Source organism: Hyaena hyaena, unplaced genomic scaffold, assembly GCF_003009895.1.
Source record: "Hyaena hyaena isolate Hyena2069 unplaced genomic scaffold, ASM300989v1 scaffold_201, whole genome shotgun sequence".
Lineage (NCBI taxonomy): Eukaryota > Metazoa > Chordata > Mammalia > Carnivora > Hyaenidae > Hyaena > Hyaena hyaena.
This window is the reverse complement of record NW_024080833.1, coordinates 2,221,555-2,245,467: the sequence shown is the minus strand read 5'-3', so window position 1 is coordinate 2,245,467 and position 23,913 is coordinate 2,221,555. Positions and strand designations below refer to the sequence as shown.

The window sequence follows — 23,913 nt, the reverse complement described above, 5'->3', positions numbered from 1 at the left end:
TGGTTTAAAACGGACACATGCTACTTAACAGCCGTCCCGTGGCCTCTAAGCTCCATCCGCCCAGGTTTCCAAGGACACTCGTCCCCACTCCCAGTTCTGCACTTTCGCGGCTCTTGTCAGGACGTTTGTTTGTGTGGACTGCTCTTGTTCAAGTGCCTAATGTGTATCACACAGCCCATTCCTGAATTATTTTTTATTATATTTTTGCTGTTGTTTCATGTGTTTTGATCTCTGTTTATCAATTTAGACTGATTGCAAAACCCCTAAGGATCTGGATGATGATTTTGCGTATGCCCCTTTCTCCCACCCAGGACCCAGGGCGGGGTCTAGAAGGGTGCTTGTTCCCTTCCTCTGTGAGTTCAGTCTGCATAGAGCCTGCTGAAGGCCATCACATGTGAAAGGAATCCACACTGTCAGCATATTTTATATACCTTTTGTTATGTCATTAAAAATAGAAAATCTGATGGCAAACTTTTAGGAGTGATGAGAAGGAGGATTGGGTGTAGCACCTGGTGCCATGTGTCTTCTTCCGTCCCCACCACTGGTGTTTGCAGGAGTCAAGAGTGGGAACCTCAGTTGTCATCCAAAATGCATGGGCCTTATAGGAGCTTAGAAGGTACAGTTTTTTTGTTTTTTTTTTTTGTTTGTTTGTTTTTTTGTTCACTGATTAATGAAACTTGTGCTCGTTTGAATGCAAAAACTCTCTGTGGTTTGGCTGAAACATGTTAAAAAAAACTTGTAAATATGTTAGTGACAGGCCATATAGTCCCCTGAAGTAATAGATATGCAAGTAAAGTTTTTTTGTTTTTTTTAATTTCTAGGAGAGAGAGAGAGAGAGAGAGAGAGAGAGACAGCGTGAGCAGGGGAGGGTCAGAGAGAGAGGGAGTCACAGACTGAAACAGGCTCCAGGCTCTGAGCCGGCAGTCAGCACAGAGCCCGATGCGGGGCTCGAACCCACGAACTGCAAGATCATGACCTAAGTGAAAGTCAGACGCTTAACGACTAAGCCACCCAGGCACCCCACAAGTAAAGTTTTTAAGAAGTAAAAGTAGTAAAGTAGTACGATACGGAAATACATATACAATGAAGTTTTTTGTAATCTTGCAACAACAGATAAAATAACCATGTAAAAATCCTGCTCAAGTATGTTGTGACAGGCCTGGCGTAAACAGTTTTCAACAGGAATTCGTTATTCTTTGAGTCTAATGTTGAAACATCGACTAGGTATTGACTGAATGCCAGCTTGTAGAAGACACTGTGGTGGGCACTCTGGGGGATATGAAGATGAACGATACACTCATCTTTGTCCTCAGGAACCCCCATTATGGTAGAAGATAAGATGTGTACATAAACAACTATACATATGCTTCTGAAGCCTAAGATAAAGTGCAAGGCAATTTCAAAATACTGAAAAGTATCTTCCACCTGGGAGGTTCATGGAGCATTTTCTTGAGCAGGTGAAGTTTGAATTGTGTCTTGACAACAAAATGTGTGAAGGTTTTGAAGGAACTGAGAGAAGGTGTTCAAAGGTTTAGAAGAAGGGCCATAAATAACAAGATACATGGTTCATATAATCGATTCAGGTCTGCAGCATATTTAGGTGTTTATGTCAGCCACGATCAGAATTGAAGTGTGATCCGTTTTGGTTCATTCCTGGAAAAACTAAATAGGCCAGTTATTCACTTACTATCATTATAGAAACTATCTCCACTCATCTTTACTCATCATTCTTCTGGAGCCAGTTGATTTATCCTAGGATGTGGTAGTGAGTTAAATGGGTTTCCTGATTCCCACCCCCCTTCTCCCAACCTCTGCAAATAACAGTTTGTGCTTGCCTGTTGACCCGCCCTTGCATAGCCAGCAGCCTGGCCCCTCAAAAGGAAAAGGAAGTTCCAGCTCTGGAGCTCAGTGGCGAGGAGCATAGGTCGTTAGAAGACCCACCATTTACCTGAGTGGATGGACTTTTATTTTGGCAAATCTGCTTGCGATAGATTCTCTTCTCCCTTTGTGTAGCTTTTGTGCAATAAACAGAGGATTCAGTGGAAGACATTTTAGTTTGTGTCAAAGTTACATACAATTTGGGAGAGTAGAAAAGAGGGTGAAGGTAGAAGGGTTACAATACGCTGAAATGTGTAAATGGTTTTACACTGCGTAGATCCTAAATGTTTCCCAGTCTTAAGTGATAAACCAGAGTACAGGGGAGGTCGTTCACTGCTATCCGGTCATGAGTAGAACTAGTATTTTAGAACTTTGCCCAAAATTTCCAGTTCTTTATAGTCCACTAAGTTATTCTTTTAAATAGTAATGAGAATCCTTGTAGAAGGTGGTGGACCTGTGAGATGCCATAGGAAATGAGGGAGGTTGCAAAGGTCGCTTCCCTTCTTGAGCAAGTAGAAAAATGTAGGGAGAAATATGCTAACAACACTTGCAGCAAATTTGATTTCTTTTTTAAATTCACTTAATATTGTATCACTTGATGGGAGAGAGAAAAACTAAGTGGCATTGAGTTATGATATCATAGATTCATATAATATATACAAATAAATATTCAAAGAACCTGAATACATTTGAAACTCAATATGTAGCTATTGAAGTGGTTGTGTAGCAAGTGATCGTCGTCGCTGGCTAGAACAGGACCGCTTAACCCCAGGGAAGTGATGAGGCTCTTCCGCTTCACTCTGTTCTAGATCAGTGATTCAGAAACCGTGCTTCCTTCCTGCTTCCTCTTTCTGTGAGAGTGTCAAGCCACGTGACTCCTTGTTGCACATAGTCCTGACTCAATAGTGGCACCTGCTGTTTCCTTACAACCTCGTTGAACTGCATGCAGGCTTGTAATTTCTTCTTCCTTTGGAGCTAGTACTCTACTCTGTGCAATGGTGGGTCAGTGGCCAAGGTGAATTAAAATATCCCTCAAAAAGGATTTCCTCCAGTTCTTTGAAGATACAGTTTTCCCCCTTTGTAGTTACTTTTTGATTTAGCACATTTATTATTATTTTTTTTAATGTTTATTTTTGAAGGGGAGGGAGAGAGAGAGCGCGCGAGAGAGCGAGCAGGGGAGGGGCAGAGAGAGACACACACACACACAGTCTGAAGCAGCTCCAGGCTCCACGCTGTCAGCACAGAGCCCGACATGGGGCTCAAACTTGTGAGTCATGAGATCATGACCTGAGCCGAAGGTGGGTGCTTAACTGACTGAGCCACCCAGGTACCCATTTAGCACATTTATTTTAGTGAGTGGTAAGTTGTTGCTTGGTTCCAATAGGGAAAAACTTTTTTTTTTTTTTTTTTACGGGTGCTCAGTCTGAGAATAAAGGAGATGTGGAGGGAGATAGTGGACAGTTTATGGTGTTTTTTTCAAGGGTTTTTGACCTTACCTGTAGGTCATGTAATGAGTTCAGAATCAGTTCAGTGTGTTTAAAAAAAGTAGGATAGAAAATCATCGGGGCGCCTGGGTGGCTTAGTCGGTTAAGCGTCCGACTTTCGCTTAGGTCATGATCTCGCGGTTCGTGGGTTTGAGCCCTGCGTCGGGCTCTGTGCTGACAGCTAGCTCAGAGCCTGGAGCCTGTTTCAGTCCGTGACTCCCTCTCTCTCTGACCCTCCCCTGCTCATGCTCTCTCTCTCTCTAGAAATAAATAAAAAAAAATATTTAAAAAAAAAAAAATCATCTTAGTCCACGGCACATAGTAAGGATAAATATTGCTGCGTAAAACTTGTCAGTAATATATTCACAGGTACGAACATATTGGGTCACGATGGGGTTACAAAGTTTGAAAGCCACCATTATAATGAAGTTTTAAACATGTGAGAAAGAAAAGATATAGTAATAAGTAGCTGTTCCTAAATTGTATGCATGTTCTGTGGTTAAAAAAATAACTTTAATAATTCCAAGTCTTTTCTGAATTAGGTTCTGAGCAGCTTCCACAGTCTTATTCATTCACCTTTGTAAACATTTTCCACCCCTATCTTCTGGGCTCAGTATAGGGTTGACCCTTGAACAGCATGGGTTTGAACTGCCAGGATCCACTTATGCATTTGTTTATTTGTTTGTTTGTTTTTAAGAGCTGGCAGAAGCGCAAAGCTTTATTCACAACTGCCCCCCCCCCCCCCCCCGCCGGTCTCCACAGTAGTGAAGCAAAGGTAACCATTGCAGAGGTCACGCCTGCTGTCTTCTGAGGACCCAGGAGAGCAGCCTGTGGGGGCCCCGGGGCCGGGAGGGCTACAGGTCACCCTATGGGCTGATGGGCGGTGGGGGGTGAAGTGGGATCCAGTGCTGCCGCCCGGACCGGAGGGGAGGAGTGTGTCCAGAAGGCAGGGAGGGCACTGCACGTGGAGCCCCATACCCTGTATCCCACCCCCAAGTCCTCTGGTGCCAGCCTCAGGGCTGTGCACCGGTGGCCTTCGGCCTCGGCCCACTACCGGTGGGCACACATCACTCCCTCGGTGGCACCCTGGTCCTGTGGCCGACCACAGCTGCCAGTAGCCATGGGCCGGTGGGACCCCTCCAAGCACATGGCCCAGCTGTGCTACGCCTCTGGGCCCCCAGTCTGCCTCTGACAAGCAGAGGCCACCAGGCTGCTGAATGTGGCCACCGCTGGGGGCTAGGGCCGTCACTATTGCCTCTGTGTAGCCCAGTCTGTCCACCTCTGTTAGAAGGCGAGGGAGGGTCAGTTAATGTACCCTCCAGACTGAGCAGGCCCTTTAATACTGAAGAAACGAGGCAAGCCGCTCCACACCCTTTGGGCCAGAGTCTTATTCAGGGTAATTTACTGACGGGGCGACTGGGCAGTTGGACGGAGGGACACTGCTGCAGTGTGCTGGCCCTGATCTCTGCCCCTGTGCGGACCTTCGTCCCCAGCTTTGTATGGAGCAAGTGGTGCTGTATGTGTGCAGAGGGGAGGACAAGAGGGAGGGATGGAGATGGGGTCCATGTGGCCAGCAGGCCTTCAGCCGCCAGCCGGCGCGTCCCAGTAAATACAGGCCCAGTACCGTAAACGGTCTTTCTCATCTGTATGGGTTTTAAATAGCTTTTCCTCTAGCCGTTAGTCTTTTGCAGGAACATGGTATTTAATACATGTAACACAAAGTATGTGTTAGGTGACTGCTTGTGTTATCAGTAAAGCTTTCAGTCGGCAGTAGGTTATCAGTAGTTCAGTTTTACAGGAAGGAAAACTTCTGCCTCTGCCCTTCACGGTCTCCCAGCTGGACTAAGAATTAAATTTACATGAGATGGTAACAGGAGAATAAAACCAAAGTCGTATGTTTGTGTGGAGGCCCAATAATGAAATTGAGACCCAAATCAGGTAATTTTTATGTTCTTTAGACAAAGGGACGATACATTTGTGAGCAACTGGTAGGATAAGGAAAGCAGATGTTTGGGAGCTTTAATTAGTAAGGAATTCTAAGGGGAATTTGAGCTGAGCTAGTAAATTAGAAAGTAACAAGCTTTGGGGCGCCTGGGGGCTCAGTCGGTGAAGCGTCCGACTTCGGCTCAGGTCATGATCTCACGGTTCGTGGGTTCGAGCCCCGCGTCGGGCTCTGTGCTGACAGCTCAGAGCCTGGAGTTGCATCGGATTCTGTGTCTCCCTCTCTCTCTGACCCTCTCACGCTGTCTCTCTCTCTCTCTGAAAAATAAATAAATAAATTAATTAAAAAAAAGAAAGTAACAAGCTTTGTTTCTACAGCTTTGTCAGCTTTAAACTTACTACCTCTGGTGATAAGGGTGGCTTTTTACCACTTAGTACAGGCGGGGTATCTTTCGTACGGGGATATATTTTCTGCCTTGGGGAGGGGGTCTGAGTGTCCTGGCTGTTTCCCAAGTAGCTTCAATTCATAATAATCAATATGCCATCATAGCACATTTTGGGTAGGCTACCCTTGGCTCCTTCAGGGGTCAAAAGTTATATCCAGATTTTGGACTGCACGCAGGCTTAGAGTGGGTGCCCTAAGCCCCCAGTTGTTTAAGAGTAAAGTATGCAATTTGACACTTTGATGACTGGCAATTAGTATTTATATCTTAACGGTGTCCCTTTGGAGTTCTAAAAGTGTAAAATAGGCAAGCAGAAGACATTTAAAAATTTCAGTTTTTACAATTTCAGAAATGAGAAGTGTAGTACTATTTCAGACATATACTAGCTGATTGATATATCATGCCCTTAGGTTTTTAAAAATACATTACTTTGGAAAACTAAAGTTTTTTGGGATGATCTCTTGATTTACTCTTTGGGGGAAGAAGGGTCCAGAATATTTTTTTTTCCAGATGAATTCCTGAATAACTATTATATAACAGAATTCTAGAACCAGCAGAAATACCCTTCAGAAAAATGGAGGTGGAATAGACATTTCCAGAGAGATCTGGAACATCTGCTGTGTCTTTAAATACATAACGCCACATCATATTACTGTTACTACACAGTTTTTTCTTTTATGCATGCCTTTCTATTCCATGAGCTGATTTTCATTCCCTAGAAATCTGGTATTGACTCTGAGTAACTGCTTTCCATTGATCTCTTACAACGTATCTATTTTTTTTATGAGGTATAGTTGACACACGATGTTACATTAGTTTCAGGTGTACAGCATAGTGATTCAGCGAGTGTGTGGGCTCTGCCATGTTCCCCACAAGTGGAGCTACCATCTGTCACCATGCAGTGAGTGCTATTACAATACCATTGACTGTATTCCCAATGCTGTACCTTTTATCCTTGTGACTTAACTTACTTCATAACTGGAAGCCTGTATCTCCCACTCCCCTTCACCCATTTTGCCCATTTTCCCGCCCTCTCTGCTTTGGCAACCATCAGATTGTTCTTAGTTTTTATGGGCTGGTTTCTGCTTTTTGTTTATTCATTTGTCTTTTAGATTCCACATATAAGTGAAATCTTGCAATATTTGTCTTTCAATGACTTCTTTCACTCAGCATAATACCCTCTAGGTCCATCTGTGTTGTCACAAATGGCAAGATCTCATTTTTGTGTGTGTGATTAGGTAATATTCCATTATCACACATCTTCTTTATTCATTTATCTATTGAGGGACCTTTGAGTTGTTTCTATATCTTGGCTATTTTAAATAATGCTGCAGTAAACGTAAGGGTGAGTTTATCTTCTCATGTTAGTGTTTTCATTTGCTTTGGGTAAATGCCCCCTAGTAGATCTATATGGTTGTTTCTGTTTTTAATTTTTTGAGAAGCCTCCATACTGTTTTCCAGTGGTTGCACCAATTTACGTTCCCACCAGCAGTGCATAAGTGCTCCTTTTTCTCCACATCCTCATCAACACTTGTCATTTCTTTTCTTTTTGATTCTAGCCATTCTAACAGTTAAAAGGTGATAACCCATTATGGTTTTGATTTACATTTCCCTGATGATAAGGGATGTTGAATATCTTTTCATGGGTCTGTCGGCCCTCTGTATATCTTCTTTGGAAAAATGTCTATTCAGGCCCTCTACCCATTTTAATTGGATTATTTGTTTTTGCTGTTGAGTTGAATCAATTCTTCATGTATTTTGGGTATGAATCTTTTATTGAATAAATCCTTTGCAGATATTTTCTCCCATTCAGCAGGTTGCTTTTTTGTTTTATTGATGGTTTCCTTTGCTGTGCAATAGCTGTGCGAATTTTGGTGTAGTCTCAATAGTTTATTTTTGCTTTTGTTTCCCTTGCCTAAGGAGACATATCTAGAAAAATGTTGCTACAGCTGATGTCAAAGATATGACTACCTATATTTTCTTCTAGGAGTTTTATGGTTTCATGTCTCACATTCAGGTCTTGAATCCGTTTGGAGTTTATTTTTGTGTAGGGTGTCAGAAAGTGACCTGATTTCATTCTTTTCACACAGCTGTCTCATTTTCCCAGCACCGTAAACACGTAAACACGTAAACTGAAGACACTGTCTTTCCCCCATTGTATATTCTTGCCTTGTTTGTCATAGATTTATTGACCGTATAATCATGGGTTATTTCTCAGTTTTCTATTCAGTTCTGCATGATCTACATGTTTGTTTTTGTGCCAGTACCATACTGTTCTGATTACTATCACTTTGTAGTATAGCTTGAAATCTGAGATTATGATACCTTCTTTCTCAAGATTACTTTGGCTCTTGTAATACATCTTAGGTGCAACTGCCAGAAACATATAAAAAGTGCCTCAGTAACCTGTCAGAGGCCTTTTACAACTCTAGAATAGTTCCTATTTTTCTAGGATTGAGGCTCAACTAATTTTCCATTGTTAGTGACCTTTAGTTTCTTTTTTTTTTTTTAAATGTTTATTTCTAGGATAGAGAGACAGTGTGAGCAGGGGAGGGTCAGAGAGAGAGAGAGACACACACAGACTCCGAAACAGGCTCCAGGCTCTGAGCTGGCAGTCAGCACAGAGCCCGATGTGGGGCTCAAACCCACGAACCACGAGATCATGACCTAAGCGAAAGTCGGACGCTTAACCGACTAAGCCACCCAGGCGCCCCAATGACCTTTAGTTTCTTATCACCGTCTGCTTTTGTGCTGAGATACACCTTGTAGACAGGCTACCTTGCTCACTGTATTCCATCTTTGTTTCTTTTTTGGTTGATCCAGAACTCTTGATTTTTTTTTTTTTTTATTCAATGCTTTTGATGTCTGGAAATGAGTATTGATTTTTAACATGAGACTTTTGTTTGAAGCCCAACTCTGGCCCTGACTAGGTGCTTGATCTGTGTAATCCCTTGTGGGGAATCAGTTTAGGAATTCCCTGGTCTTGCTCTGATGGGTTAATAAGGCATGAAGAACTAGAAGGCCACAGGATGAACACACCCAGGTTTGTGTAAACAAGATTAGGAAAACAGGGCAAAGGCCCCCAGTATAGGACAAAGGTATATGAATAGGGAATCTCAGGACGAAAGCATCCAAGATTAGGTGATTAAGTATTCAGGGCAGAAGTGCCCCCCAACTACTACAATAGCAGAAAGTTGCTTTCACTGGAAGGAAGGACAGAAACAGGAAAACAGGACTTTAGACCACAGCAGGGCCTAGAGGAGCTAATTAGCAAAAGAAAGGTGCCTTGTTGACCCTGAGGTGCCTGCTCTGTCTTTCTTGTCCCCTAGGCCAGTTCAGGTAAACAGAGGTGCCACCTCATGCCTGCTGTAAACATTCCTTCTCCCAGCACCAGGATTCTGTTTTGTATTGACCCAACCCCCAACAACGCTTCTCTTCAATGTCCCCTTTCCTGCATGCCCATGGTACTACCCACGGTTTCATTGTCTCCTTGTGCATTCCCATTCTGCTTGTAGCCTTCTGACCCTAATGAAAATGGAGCAAGGACCCCTAAATCGGGACTGTAATCTCTGCCGACATCAGCCTCTCTCGCATTTTAATCCTGCGTCCTGCTCTCTTGCTGGACAGGAAAGAACTCCAGACCCAGAGTCTACGACAATCCGTCGATAATTAACCTTAGTCCCTCTTGAACCTCTTTCTCATTGGTGAGAATGAGAGGGAGATGCTCCATGACAGGTTTGTGGTAAGAATCACCTGAGATAGGGCTCGAAATATGCCCGACAGACTGTTTAGCTTGTCTCCCTTTCCCTCCCGGCCTGCTTAATTCAGTATTTGCTTCTGACTTTTCTGAGGGTTAAATAAGATTTGTAAAGGTTAATTAAAATAATAGCAGTTTAGAGAACACTGAGTTGTAAGTGCAAGCATCAGATGTAACAGTGAATCCTACTGATTCATGCAAACTTATGATAGTTGGTACCCTAAAAATAAAATAATGGCACTGCCTACCTGCCTTCCTTCCTTTTCTTTTTTCTATTTTTTTCTTTCTTTCTTTTTTTTTTTAAAGAATTCTCTGTGTTTAGTACTTCCCTATACTCTCTTGAGGCCTTACCAGAATACAAGGTTCCTGGATGAATAAGGGACTTTTCCTTGTTAAGTGTCTCCGTAACATTGGAGACATTTAAAATGCAATAAAGATAATTCTGTGCTATTATCATGTATTATTCAGAAATATTTCTCTTCACTTAAGATGCACACAAATGCACATATACGCACAAACTCATTCTTCACCCCAAGCAGTTGTGAATTGGATGAAGTACTTTTCCATGCATGTTAGCATTTTGTTTCTTCTGCATTTATAATTGATGTGAGATTAGATAAGTATGATTTTCAATTCCTTCTGCCTCTCCCCCAGGCTTAGTACTATCAGGAATAAAAAATTCCTTGAAAAGATGCCCTAATTTACTGGCGGGCCATTAAATAGAGATTTTGGGAATTTATTTGACAAAATTTTCTGTGCATCTGATATCAAAGAACCCTTGGGTGTACCCTTTCTCATCTGGAAGATTTCTGTCTCTTAAATCAAGTATGGAGCACTTCTTCTTTTCTTTGTAGAATTGGAGGCAAGTTCTTCAGAATTATTCTTATTTCATAAACCTGGCTCCTCAGACTCCTGCTTGGCCCTGCATACCTAGTCACATAAGTAGTTCACATCTTCGCGTAGATAAATGGTAAAGTGTGATACCTGCTCCTTTGGACATATTGGTTGCTAAGAAGTATAATATCTAATATGACTTTAAATATTATATTAACTATAGAATGTGAATACTTTATTGTTATTTTCCATAATCCCTTTGGTTTCTGTGCTAAGCCAAAGAACAAGGCTTTAATTTTTCACAGCTGTAATTTGCAACAGTGACTTCATGTTGATTGATATATTGGTGTAATTTACGATTTTTCAATGGTGTCCTTCCTTTGAGAAGTTTGAATTATAACCTAATGATTATTGGGTCACAGATGATATTATAAAACTTAAAAAGAAAATTGTTGCTCAATTTCTTATTGGTGAAAACTCTGAGCCCTCTAAAAGACAAGATTTTGTACGCCTACTCTGATTTATAACATGCCCTTTATAAAAAGTTGCTTATTATTGCAGAAAGAACTATATACATTCCATAGCTTTTCTTTTCATGACTTATAATTTCAATCACATTTCTTTTTTTCTGTCCTTCACAAAATCTTTTTTCCTTCATAGTGATTTTTCTGTAAGGGCCTTAAAAAAACTACTTAGTAGGATTTGCTGCAGCCGTAGGATTTGTGAGGCTGAGGTATCACAAATCAAGAGAGGCTCTTCCTATATATCAGGAAAAGGCCAGTGCAGCTCTGAAGTCACAGCTGCTGGAAAGACTCAGGCAACATAAATCCTAAGTGCCTTCTGTACACTAAGGCATTTAGTCCCCACGATTACCCTATGAGCAAAGTTTATTAATAGTCCCATTTTACAGATGTGAAAACTGGGGCTTTGAGAGGTTGAGTATCTTATCCAAGGCCACATAGCCCAGGTCTGTTGGCCTCTAGAGCCCATGCTTTTAGCCATTCTGAAGCATTCCCAGCCGACCCAAAAGTAAGCCCTCTGTAGTTTCCTGAGTCTTCCCTTCGAGCAGCACAGTTCAGGGCCATGCCAGTTGCTGCCTACGAATGATAGCAACTATAGCAGCGGCTGCAGACCTCGTGTGGTCCGGGCATTGCACTCCACAATCCTGGGGGCCAGGTACAGTCAGGGTGGGGTGACCGATCGTTGTAGGGTTAGCAGGAGTGCAGTGGCCCTTTCTGACCAGTAACATTGAAGTAGATGAGGCCAAGATACAATTACACTTGGTGACATAAGCTTATAAACTTGCTCTTGAGGTAAGGGCAGGCACATGTGCATGGTAAAGACTGTTAGTTTCACACGTCCATGTGTGGTTGGGCCTTCCTGTAAGTAGTGACCAAGAGAGGTGTGGTGTGATTTGATTTTCCAAAGGCTTGGTTACCTTTCAAATGTCATTTCACCTGGAATTTCAAAACTAGCGGTGAGATTTCCTTAAAATCACCTATATTATCTTATAAATTCTGTGAAGTTATATGAATTTTACATTCTGTTCAATAATATATGTTTGTTATAAAGTAAATATGTTTACATTACTTACCATTAAGTAAGATTGATGCTCTAGGAAGACTCTCTCTCTCTTTCCCTCTCCTCTCTCTCTCCTCTCTCTCTCTCCCCTCTCTCTCCTCTCTCTCCTCTCTCTCCTCTCTCTCCTCTCTCTCTCTCTCTTCTCTCTGCTCTCCCTCACCTCTCTCTCTCCCTCTCTCCACCTCAAAGAATGAATAACACAGTATCTGCCTGTCTATACCTCTAACTGAATGGACGTGGAACTTACACCCTTCACAAAAATTAACTCAGAATGGATCATAGACCTAAAAGTGAGACGCAAAACTGTAAAACACCACAGCACAGAGCAAGAACAGGTTAGTTAACTTCATTTAGGGCTGAGTCTTGGATGAAAAGAATTGTTAAGATAGGGATGGAAATGACAGACCAAGGAATCTAAGCTGGATGAGGAAGGAAGTGAAGGACGCCGGGCTGGTGGGTTGGAGATGTGTGCAAGGGCCCCTGCGCTGGAAAGAGGGAGAAGCTGGGCAGACTGAGTGCAGGGTGTGGGCCGGGAACAGAACGTGGGAAGCGTGGCCTTTGTGGTGGAACACTTTCAGGTGACAGCAAGGACCCACGTGTCACCAGCTCATCTGTATTGATTCTGTCCTTTCTTCTCGCGTTGTCTGCAAGTTCAGCCACTGTCATGTTTTTAACCAATATACATATGGTTTTTAAATTTCACCTGTTTTGCAGAAGAATATTATTATTTTTGTTGGTTATCACCTATTTTTTTTTCTTAAAAGGAATTGAAAGAAGGGAAAATGTTTTCAAAATGAATGGAAGAAACTTACCCACGTCATTAGCATGTGCATGGTATAATCTAACTATTTTAAAAAATGGCTGCACTGGGAAGTGACTCATTCCGGAATGCATTTGAATAGATGCTTTTCATATGCTACATTTTAAAATGACATTTTCCTTTTTTAGGTGTAACAAAGTAAGTTTGGAAAAACAATCTGAGATTTTTCTACGTTTGAAAAAGCGTACCATCCAAGGGAAATTAAAAATTGTAACGCGCTCTACAGCACATTCTGATGAATGGTCTTATCGGTGTAGAATGGATTTTAAGTTATGAAATTAAAATGACCTATTGTAACGGAGTCAGCTGTGACACAGCAGAACAATCAGTTCAGAGCCAGCAGTTCTCAGTTCCTCAAATTGCTTCACTGGCTGCTAGATTGTAAGGACCATGTTTGTTTCTAATCACCCTTGTCATATCTTGATATATCGGAGTACCTGGCATAGTACATAGAACATGGCAAGGACTCAGTTTGTTGGATAAATGAATTGGTGGATGGGAATCAGGTGAGGTACATAGTCTGATGGCCTTGCCTTCTGCTTTTCAGTGTGCAAATAGTGAGGCCTGTACAGAAACTTGGGATATTTCCTTAACATTCATGTTATTATACCCATTGCTTATTTCTTTTGTTTTTGTTGTTGTTGTTGTTGTTGTTTGTCTTCATATTCTGATTTTATAGTCTGGCTAATAGAAGAGAATTCCAAAGGTTCTACATGATATATGATGTGAGGAACGGTCTACTGAGAAGTATTATCTCTGTTGGGTGTTTACGTAGTTAAATTCTTACACAGTGAAAGAGAAAACAGAAAAATCAGCTTCAGTTTTTCAGTGTAATTTAAAATTAAACTACAAGGAAACAAATTCTACAAATTAGAAAACAATTTAACCCCTCTTGGCATTAACCAATAGCAAAAAATACAAGCATCAAACAGAACAGTTCATAAAGGTGTACATTGAAAAGTGGCTTCCCAGCCCCCTGCCACCCCCTTACATACCACACACTCCCCAGCGGCAGTTATTTCTGACATATTCTTCAGGGTCCTTCTAGAAAATTGTTCCCTACCTATACCAGGATTTTAAACTGAATATTAAAGATTTGGGTCATCATCACCCAAGGTCCTTGGCAGTAAAAGTGCTCATTATGTTGTTCAATGCTGATCTTTTGCAGTAGGAACAGAAAGAACCACTTTTTGTTCCGGTTAATACTCTGATTGCAGATTCCTCACTGTGAATCACATTTAGCTGTTTACATAATCATCAGCATATCGTTTCTTACTACTTGCCATCTTGCAGAACCGCTTTTTGCTTTTTGCGACTTAAGGTCTATTTGGTTATTCACTCCTTCTACCCTCCCCTCCAATACAGTGTCTGAAAGCTTCTATTCTGTTTTATTGCCTTTCTACTTAGCCTTTTGGGGAGTTGTAGGGGAGGAAAAAGTTTTCCTTGACCTTCTTAGGGTCCCTGGCTATGTCTGAAAACTGACAAAGACAGATTAATGGGAGGAAAACATATCAATTGGTTAAGTTTTATGTGGGATGGGAGCCTTCATAAGGAGATGAGGACCTTATGAAACAGACCTGAGTATTTTTAGTTGTGTCTAATGAGGAGTGGACAGTTGTGGTGGAATATGATAGGCCTGTGAGGTAAGTGTTGTAAACTGGAGGAAACTTCACAAGGCCTGTTCGCTGGGGCTGTTTTTTCCATGTTCCTTTGTCCTGAGAGATAAGGATGCTGCTTCTGGGAAGGCACCTCTGGACATCTAGTTTATTTTATTTTTATTTTAATTATTTCATTTTTATTTTTTTGGAGAGGGAGAGAGAGGAGTGCATGTACACAGATGGGGAGGGGCGGAGGGAGAGAGAGAGAATCTTAAACAGCCTCCACGCCTAACACAGAGCCCAGCTTTAGGCTCAGTCTTACAACTGTGAGATAATGACCTGAGCTGAAATCAAGAATCAGAACTTAACCAACTGAGCCACCCAGGTGCCTGTAGGCATCTTTTGACTCTATAAAGTCACCAGAGTTTCTACTGCAAAGATAAATCAGGAAGTTAAGTTTAAATCACATTTGAATACAATTTGTACTTGGCAGAGTTGGCCTTGTTGCATGGAGGAAATAATACCTGCTTGAGAGTTTCCTCATCATAAATAGAAATTACATTATTACTTTTTGTAGTTTTAATAATCTTGTTGAGATAAGTCCCAGTTGTAACTGAAGGAATGAGATAATTTTTCAAGAGACTATGAAGGATTTTTTTTCTTTGTATGTAGATGCTGTTCCAAAACTCTAGGTTAAAATCTAAGAGGCCAGATTGAAGAGCTTGGGCATTTTTGAAGTCTTGTGGATATAGTTTCTGTCTCTTTCTGTGTGATGCTTACTTGTCAGAGATTTATTTAAGTGCTGTGCAGTGTTGTGGACTCTCCCTTCAATCTCATTGGGTGGTTCTGAGGGAATTTTTAAAGATATCAACTCTTTAATCTTTTCCCAATAAAGTATGACCTTTGGTGTCTGCTGGCCTTTTCCCCCCTTTACCTTAAAAAAGTAATTTTATTACTTTTCTTTAGAACTTATGACTATATTAGAATAACTAATGCTCACAGTGAAAAAAGATTTTTATTTTTTTAATTTTTATTTTTATTTATTTTTGAAAAAGTTTTAAAGCAACACTTAATTGCCAACACAATATAATTTCTGTAATTTCCTAGATAACATCTGCTTTATAACATTTTTTTTTTTTTTGGTATTTTACACACTGATGGTATCTTAGAAGGACACACTTCAGTGACTTGATTCTTAAAATTTTGGAATTGGGATGTAATTCAAAAGCAATATTTGTTAAATATGCTTGATGTCCCAGGGAATGAGATGGTTCTCTTATTGCATTTCATAATAATTCATTTCTCTTCTCCGACATGATTGGTAAAGGCAACAAACTTGACCCTGTTTAGAATTATTTCGCTTTGCATGGAAGAGTAGATAAATAACTCAGTTCATCAGTGGATGGAGGCCCATTGAATGGATACTTTATTTAATAGTGACTTTTGTGTCATTTTTCATAGACAGTGCTGTTTAATGGGACAAAGCATAGTGAGTTCCAACTTATTTCTTTGTTGTGTAACCTCGGGCCAGTGTTCAAAAATTTTAAGTTTTCCTATCCTTGTCCATGAAATAGGGGTGCTACCTATTTTGTCTGTTGTGAGAATGAAATGAGATCATGTCAGGAGCCTGCTACTTACCAGGTACTTTAAAATTTATTGTTATTTTCATGATTAGTGCTTATCATTCATTTCTTAACGTTTGAATGTCACTGATTTGTTAAACATTCTGAGAAATGTTTTCCCATTGTCTGAGGAGTAGAGGAGGGAGAAGATTCTTTCTAACATAATAGAGAGTGAAAAATTGAATAGAACGCCCCTAATTCATGCATCTATTATTTTAAGAGAGATTCTTGTTCACTAATATGCATCGGAATTTGAGAACAGGTTGAACAACTGATTTAGAAGATATTTTCTTTGCTTTACATAATTTGATGAACATTGTCTACCTTTTACGTACTTTATATTCATTTTGACGTACATCCAAATTTTATGTATTTTCTATCCTACAAGGCATTCTTACTATTTTGCATGCATAATATTCATTTAGATTTACTTACATGTTTACATCTTCACTGTTTTTCAGCCCGTTCTTTAACTCCTTGAATCATCTGGTATCATTTTCCTTTTTCCTTTGGAACTGCCTTTAGAATTTCTGTTAATGCAGGTATACTGGTAATAAATTTTCTCTTTTTGCTTTTCTAGAAATGTCTATTTCAACATTACCTCTTGGAGGATGTTTGTTTGCTAGCTAGAGAATGCTATGTTAGAGTTATTTTTAGTTCTCGAATTTCCACTTGACTTAACAAAGTAAATTCTTGCTCTCTGGTGAAATTCTTCATCTCGATGTAATTTTTAATACCTATCTTTATTGTTTCGAGGCCTTTTTCAGGTAATAGGTAGGCTACTCATGGGTCTCTTTCTATTATCTGTTTTTTTCTCTTGGTTTTCTTTCTTGGTGTATCTGATAGCTTATCTCTGAACTTGTAGAGTTTCTGGAGAGGCACGGGCTAGAATGGGGAAAATATCCCCTCAGTATGGTCAAGGAGTAAGCGTTGTAAACTTTGTAAAGGTCAGTTGACCCTTTTGTTTACCTGTGCTCCTAGAGTGTAATGCTCCGTGAATCAACAACAAGGGGGGGGAGGCTTAACCAGAGATTTCCTTTTTAGTGGGTTTGGACTCCCATTTTTCTCTCCCCATGCTGTGAGGCTATAGAACAGACACAGGTATGAGCTCACTTTTCTATAATGTCCTTCTCCTCGGATCCTTGTCTCTCAAATCTTGGCCACTTTGGGAGCCCTGTAGTCCAGTTTTTGTCTCCGTATCCCTGTGACATTGTCAAAAGCTCTGCTAACTTCTCTGCCTCTTGGCAGCTTTCCTTTACCAGCTCTTCTTTTAAGCTTCTCGGTCTCTTGTCCAGGCTGACTTAGACGCCACATCCGTCCTCAGGTGAAAGCAGCACAAAGAAAGGTGGGCCGCTTCAGTAACTTCCTGCCTTTCCAGATCTGGGATTGTCAGATTCCGGCCGCCTTGAGGCTCCCCAAGGTTTTCAGACAGATTATTGTTTCATATCCCCCTTTTCTAGCTGTCCTTGCTTTGGTTTACTGTAAGCTGGTTTGTCAGTCAGAAACAGCAGTTCCATCATTTATTTTCTTTATATTTTAGAACTGTTTTCTGGATAGTATATTGCACAAAATTCTACCACCTGCCTCAGAATTAAGCAATATGATTGGTTAGTTTGTTTTCGGGCTCCCTGGATAAATCGAGGTGCCAAATTTCATTGCTTTTTCATTTCCCTCACTATCCTGCCCTTTTACCTTCAGTTAGATGCATCCTTATTTCTTCCATTTTCTTTAAACAATTTTTTTTAATGTTTATTGATTTTTGGGAGAGAGAGAGCAGCAGAGGGGCAGAGAGAGGGAGAGACACAGAGCTGGGCTCCAGGGCTCCAGGCTCTAGGCCCTGAGCTGTCAGCACAGAGCCTGATGTGGGGCTCGAACTCATGAACTGTGAGATCATAACCTGAGCTGAAGTTGGAGGCCTAACTGCTTGAGCCACCCAGGTGCCCATTTAAAAAAAAATTTTTTTTAATGTTTATTTTTGAGAGAGAGAGAGCACGCATGAGCAGGGGAGGGGCAAGATAGAGAGAGACACAGAACTGGAAGTGGTCTTCCATTTTCTAATTTCATTTATTTATTTTAGTGAAGGAACTATTTCAATGATGTCTTTAAATGAATATTTTGATATAAAGAGTAAGCTGGCAATATTTAAGTTTTCTATAATAAGGAGACTACAACACTAGAACGCACAGTGAAACCTAAACCTTAAGCTGTAATTGTAAGAATATGAAGAAAAATGTGTGAAGAAAGGCTTTCATGAATGTCATATTATGTCTCATTTCACCTTCATATTCTCTTGGCCAATAAGCATTGTTTAAATATGTCTTTGCAGATGATTGTGGGGAAAATAAAATAGTGTCTTAAAACTTTTTATAGTACAATTTATGAATATAATCCTAAACATAACTAGCCATACAGCATCTACCATTAGAATATAGAAGTGAATTATTGGGGCGCCTGGGTGGCTTAGTCGGTTAAGCGTCCGACTTTCGCTTAGGTCATGATCTCGCGGTTCGTGGGTTCGAGCCCCGTGTCGGGCTCTGTGCTGACTGCCAGCTCAGAGCCTGGAGCCTGTTTCAGTCTGTGTCTCCCTCTCTCTCTGACCCTCCCCTGCTCACGCTGTCTCTCTCTCTCCTAGAAATAAATAAAAATAATAAAAAAAAAAGAAGTGAATTATTAACATAAAAGGAACCTATCCATATGTCCTAACCAGAGAATCAGATGCTAAATTTAGTATTAGCAACAAAACGCCTAGATTCTTTTCTTCCTTATATGTCCTCCTTTGCTTATTATAATGAAAGACCTTTGAGGCTAAGGTATTTTTAACAACATATATGATGGGAAGTCTTGCTTAGCAGTCAAGGAAAGAGGGTCAGTCTTTGACTTATTTTTTCATTTTACCCTGTGTGGTAGACATAGGAATGCACCGCTCACACCTCCAGTTGGAGGGAGCTTCGGGGAGCAAGGGCCCTGGCACTGTGCCCCGGAATTCCTCTGCTGCCTTTGCATTTCAGACGGGCTTCCTGAGGGCTGCTCCCAGCTGGTGCCTTTGAGACGCCAAAGCAGGCTGGCCCCGGGGTACCAGGGAGCTCTTGCGGGCTCCCCGGCTCCAGCGCTGCCTGCCAGTCTTGCTGAACCTTCCTTAGACTCTACAGCGGTCTGGAACGATGCCTCCCTTCTCTCTTGTCCGTCTGTCCTTCCGGTCAGATTTGTGTTGTTGTCTGGATCCCTCTGCATTTTCTCCTCTAGGAATCTCCCTTACAGGAATAGAATTCTTGCACGTTTAATCCTGTCTTGGTGTCTGCTTCTCAGAGGACCTAGACTAACACATTCTCCTACAATTTCTGTAAAAGGATACTATCACGTGAAATTACTATGGAGAGAAAGGATGTTTACTATAACTTTAATGACGACAGTGTTCTAATACTGCCGGATTCTTAAATTTAGGAAAGTTAAAATTTTATGTAATTGAGAGCTAGCCTCTAAATTTTTTTCTCATAGCAGTTTATTGTCTGTTTATATGGAAGTTTGCTTTCAGAAGGCTGAATTATTACAGTAGTCAGATCAGGAGCTAATGTTCTAAAAAATTGTTAATTTACTCAGGGTGATGGGACGGTTGTGAAGTATTAAGCAGTCCATAAGTCATCTTTGAGCTACCTAAGGATATTTAATGAGAAATTAGAAGGAATATTTCTGAGGGTATGTTGATAACTGATATATGGTCGAAAGAAGAATTATTGAATATAATAAATAAGTAGTAACAGATTTACTTGTTAACAAATATTTGGTAATTTTTGCTTCCAACTTCTATGATTTATACAGGAGTGCCTTTTTAACATTAACACTAATGTTAAATTCTTTTTTCTTTGCAGAATCATGGCGAAAGATTCGTTTTCATTGCTGAGTGGTATGATCCAAATGCTTCACTTTTTCGACGTTATGAGCTTTTATTTTACCCAGGGGATGGATCTGTCGAAATGGTAATTGAGGCTTTTTTCCTTAAAAGTTAGCAAAGGGAGTGAATGTGGGCTAGGGAGAGGAATAGGATTGCCTTTCGTGTAGCTGCTTTTGAAAATGCATAATATATATTTGTTTCTTCGACTAATGGGAATTCTTTTTTTGGTATTATATTTCTTGTGCAAGAAGGTAACTTTGTGCCTTTATCTTTAATGTCAAAATAGTAATTAATATTTCTTGTTTAGACAATTGAAGTGGGATTGTTCATGTTTTAGATTAAGCATTAGTCAATAAGTGGGTCCTAAAGTATTGAAATCTGTTATCTATACAAGTCAGATTGAAGAAGATCAGTTTAAGAGAGTCCCACTTATTTCTTTGTGTCTCTTCATTGGCAACCCTTTTACTGGTAGATCTCTTTGGCAGTGGGATTTTGTGTAGGCAAGACAGCAGAAATTTGGAATTTCTCTGTGATTTTGTAAGCACTAATTTGCTGAAATGGTTTGGCAATAAACAAATCTTTCTATTCGGGGGTTTTTAAAGTATTAAATTTATAGTAGGTTTTTCTGTTACTACTGGATTCAACTAGGAAACAGAGAAGCTATAAAAGAAATGTGATTGGTATTTGTAGCAAAAATGAAGCATGAAGCCTATGTTTAATGAAGCAGAATTAGGAATCATTTTTCATTTATAACAAGATGAACATTCTCTTTGGATAATTTTTTGTCTTACTGTGGTGGTTCCAGCATGATGTAAAGAATCACCGCACCTTTCTAAAGCGGACCAGATACGATGATCTTCACTTGGAAGATTTATTTATAGGCAACAAAGTGAATGTCTTTTCTCGACAGCTGGTGCTGATTGACTATGGGGATCAATACACAGCCCGCCAACTGGGCAGTCGGAAAGAAAAGTAAGAAAATATTTTCTTTATTCTTAAAACGTTAGGTATGTTCTGATACCAAATTCCTATTTCTTACTTCTGTCTTGTGTTTTTACAGCATAGACACTTTTCTGATTCAGTGATCTGATTCAGTGTTAGGACAGTTTTAGAATTTTGAGGAGCAGATTCAGTGATTTGTTTTTCACTCAGATAACAAAGTGATGCCCATAGTCCCGGGCAGAGATTATTTTCTGGAGGAAAAAATACAAACTTTTTTTACACCCTCATCTTTCCTCATAACATGCATTTTACAGGGAGCTGAGAATGTTTGAACATACAAAGTACTGGTGTGTAGGACAAACACAGCTTATGGGGAGAGAAGTAGTGAGTGCCATAGTCTCAGTGGAAATGGAAGAAAGTAGTTTGTTGTGGAAGATCAGGGAATGCTTTGTGAAGGTGTTTGAGCTGGATCCTGAAAGATGAATTGGATTTTTACCCAGTTAGGTAGAGAGGAGGGAATGCTGGTCAGAGGAATAAGGTAAGAAGAGGTTCAAAAGCAGAAAGTTTTAGGTTGTTTACTGGGAAGAGCCCATTGTTCCACTCATTTGGTGGTTAACATTTTTTTTAAACTAATTAGTAAAATAGCCTTAATGAGGGTGGTAGCAATAGATAGGAGAGGAAGAAATGTGCAAGATTAGCAATGGTAATGCTAAGCACTCAGTGATGGTCAGCTGTTATATCAAGCATGGTGTTAAGAGGATCTGAATGGGTTATTTGAGGCCTGAGACAACCTAGTAAAAAGGTACTGTTACAGTTGGCTCCACTCTGCAGATGGAGGAGTTGACACTTAGTAGGATAGCTTGCCGAAGGGCAGAGGAGTCCAGTGAAGAATGGGAGGATTGAATCCTAGGAGAACGCATGGACCTGGGAACAGTTGTCCTCTCTCTGTCTCAGTTCATTTGCAGGTCTTCTGGCACCTTCCGCACCGTATCTGTATTAGCCGAATGAATCCGTGAATAACAATTTTAAATTCATTACCTACTCTTTCCTTTTTAAAAAATTTCCTCCTGCTTACAAATGTTGACCTTTGATCTAGTTGACCGAGATGATTTTGTCTAGATTGTAATGAATGTTATCCATTTTTGAGCTTTATACACAGACATAACATGTCTGACAAATATCGACTGGTCAGGTGAAGAAAGGATGAGTGAGTGTTATTAAAAAAAAAAAAGTAACATAATTGTGATACAGAGAAACTTATCTGTCTTGTTCACAACTGTATCCGTAAAAACCATTCTTGTGATGCCCCAGGCAATAGATTATTCACGGGGAGTGCCCCACAAAAATTTGCTGAATCAGTGAATGAAGATGTCATTGAACGTAGTGATGTCTGGAGTAAGGGCTTCCGGCCGTCTGGCCTGTTGGCTTCTCCCTTCCCTCCCCGTGCACGCAGCTCTTCCCGTGATGGTGAGAGGCTGCGGGATGGAGCCTCCGGGTGTCTCTTGGGCCTTCTCTCTGTACTGGTGGACAAAGCTTCGTCCTCCTGACATTTTGTTGATTCTGACTTCGAAGAGACAGAAAATGTTGGAGGTGCACCTGGAAGTCAGGCGCACTAAGGACTTCTTAGTGATGTTTTTCTCCTGAATATCAATTTTCAGCATTACTAAGGTGACATTTTCATTTTTAGTCTCTACCTTTATGAGTTTTCAACCTTTCGAGGCTAGAATGACCGTATTTGAATTGAAATTTTACTTCTTTTGTCATTAGTGGTTTCAGTGTCTGTAGCTAGTATATTATATTGTCTTGGGATTTTTGGCATTGTGGAGTGATTATTGTAGTAATTAAAAGTAGGGACAACTGGTGGAAGGTAAGTCTATCAGTATAAAAAGCTCCAGATACCCTTCTATTTGAGAGGAGAAAAAAAATCTGTCAAACTATATTTTGAGGTCTACCAACAAAATAACTAGCTGGTTAAGTAACATCTGAGTAACTACAGTAGTAATCCTCTTTCTGTGACCCCTTCACAAGCCCCTGATAGCCCTTTTTACAAACGTTTTATAATTCTCAAGTGCTCATTGTGGATATTAGTGGTGATGGATCAGAGGGGTGCTGAATACTTCATAAAAAAAGACCATTCCCAGAGTAATTTCTGAAATGGGGGAAAAATTGGATGTTAGATAAAGAGGAATCTCTCATTGTTATGAGATCTGGTTGTGAAAATCTATGGGATTAAGGCAACATCTCCAATAATTCCTTTATTTGCAAGTAATAACTATTTATAGCTTCAATGTTTTTCAGCGCATATATGCCAAGCACTCTGATAGGCACTTTCCATATGAATCTCAGTTCAAGACTACTTGTAAATTTTCATTTAAACTAGCAGAAGTAAATGAATTAGGGAAACAGGGTTAATAGTATGACCAAATCAAAATTAAATAATAATATGTATAGCAGTTATAACTTGCATATATATAATTTTATTTGTATAGAGTGAATGTCATGATTTCATTTTACAGAACAGTTGAGTAGCTTGGCCACAGTCATAGAGCCGGACAGTAAAGGAACCAGTAAATGTTGAATTTGACTCAAACTCCTTCTCTTTCTATTAAGCCTCTAAGTAATCTGTTGATAAATACTGTTGAGTGGGACTGATTTCAAAGGAGAACCAGAAGAATCTGAAGACAGATTTTAAGTATTTGGGCTGTATAAATATAATTAATGAAAATGTATGCAGTATTATATTTTAACTGACTTAAAGCAGTTTCCCCATCTTCTCTTTTGATTCTTTCTTAACTGCATGTGGGCTAGTAAATCCAGCAACCATTTGGCTGATTTAAATAAACTTCTTCAGAATTCAAGAGTTTAAAAAACTGTATTGTTTCATTTAAATGACAAAAAAGTGGGCATTGGAGAAGTAAGTACATGTATGTCTCGTGCTCCTGGAGAAACAACCTGCATGTAATAATTATAACTCCGCCTCATTCTCCGTGTGCATGATGGCAAGGGTAATTTACGAACTTAGTACATCCCGGTTGTTTTCCTCATACTCAACTCCTTTCTTTACACCAGAAAGAAATAGTAGGAGGGAAAAGTAAAATTGATCTCTGTACTGCCCATCAGCTAA

General features: G+C 40.2%; 1 protein-coding gene across 2 annotated transcripts in view; it reads left to right on the top strand.

The window, feature by feature from the left end:
• NME7 (NME/NM23 family member 7) overlaps nucleotides 1-23,913 on the top strand; it is a 253,854-nt gene that overhangs the window by 25,224 nt on the left and 204,717 nt on the right. For both annotated transcript variants that reach the window (XM_039241877.1, XM_039241878.1), the window contains exons 2-3: nucleotides 19,825-19,932; nucleotides 20,653-20,819. In XM_039241877.1, coding sequence (XP_039097808.1) covers nucleotides 19,825-19,932; nucleotides 20,653-20,819 — 275 coding nt within the window. The remainder of the gene's footprint in view (nucleotides 1-19,824; nucleotides 19,933-20,652; nucleotides 20,820-23,913) is intronic.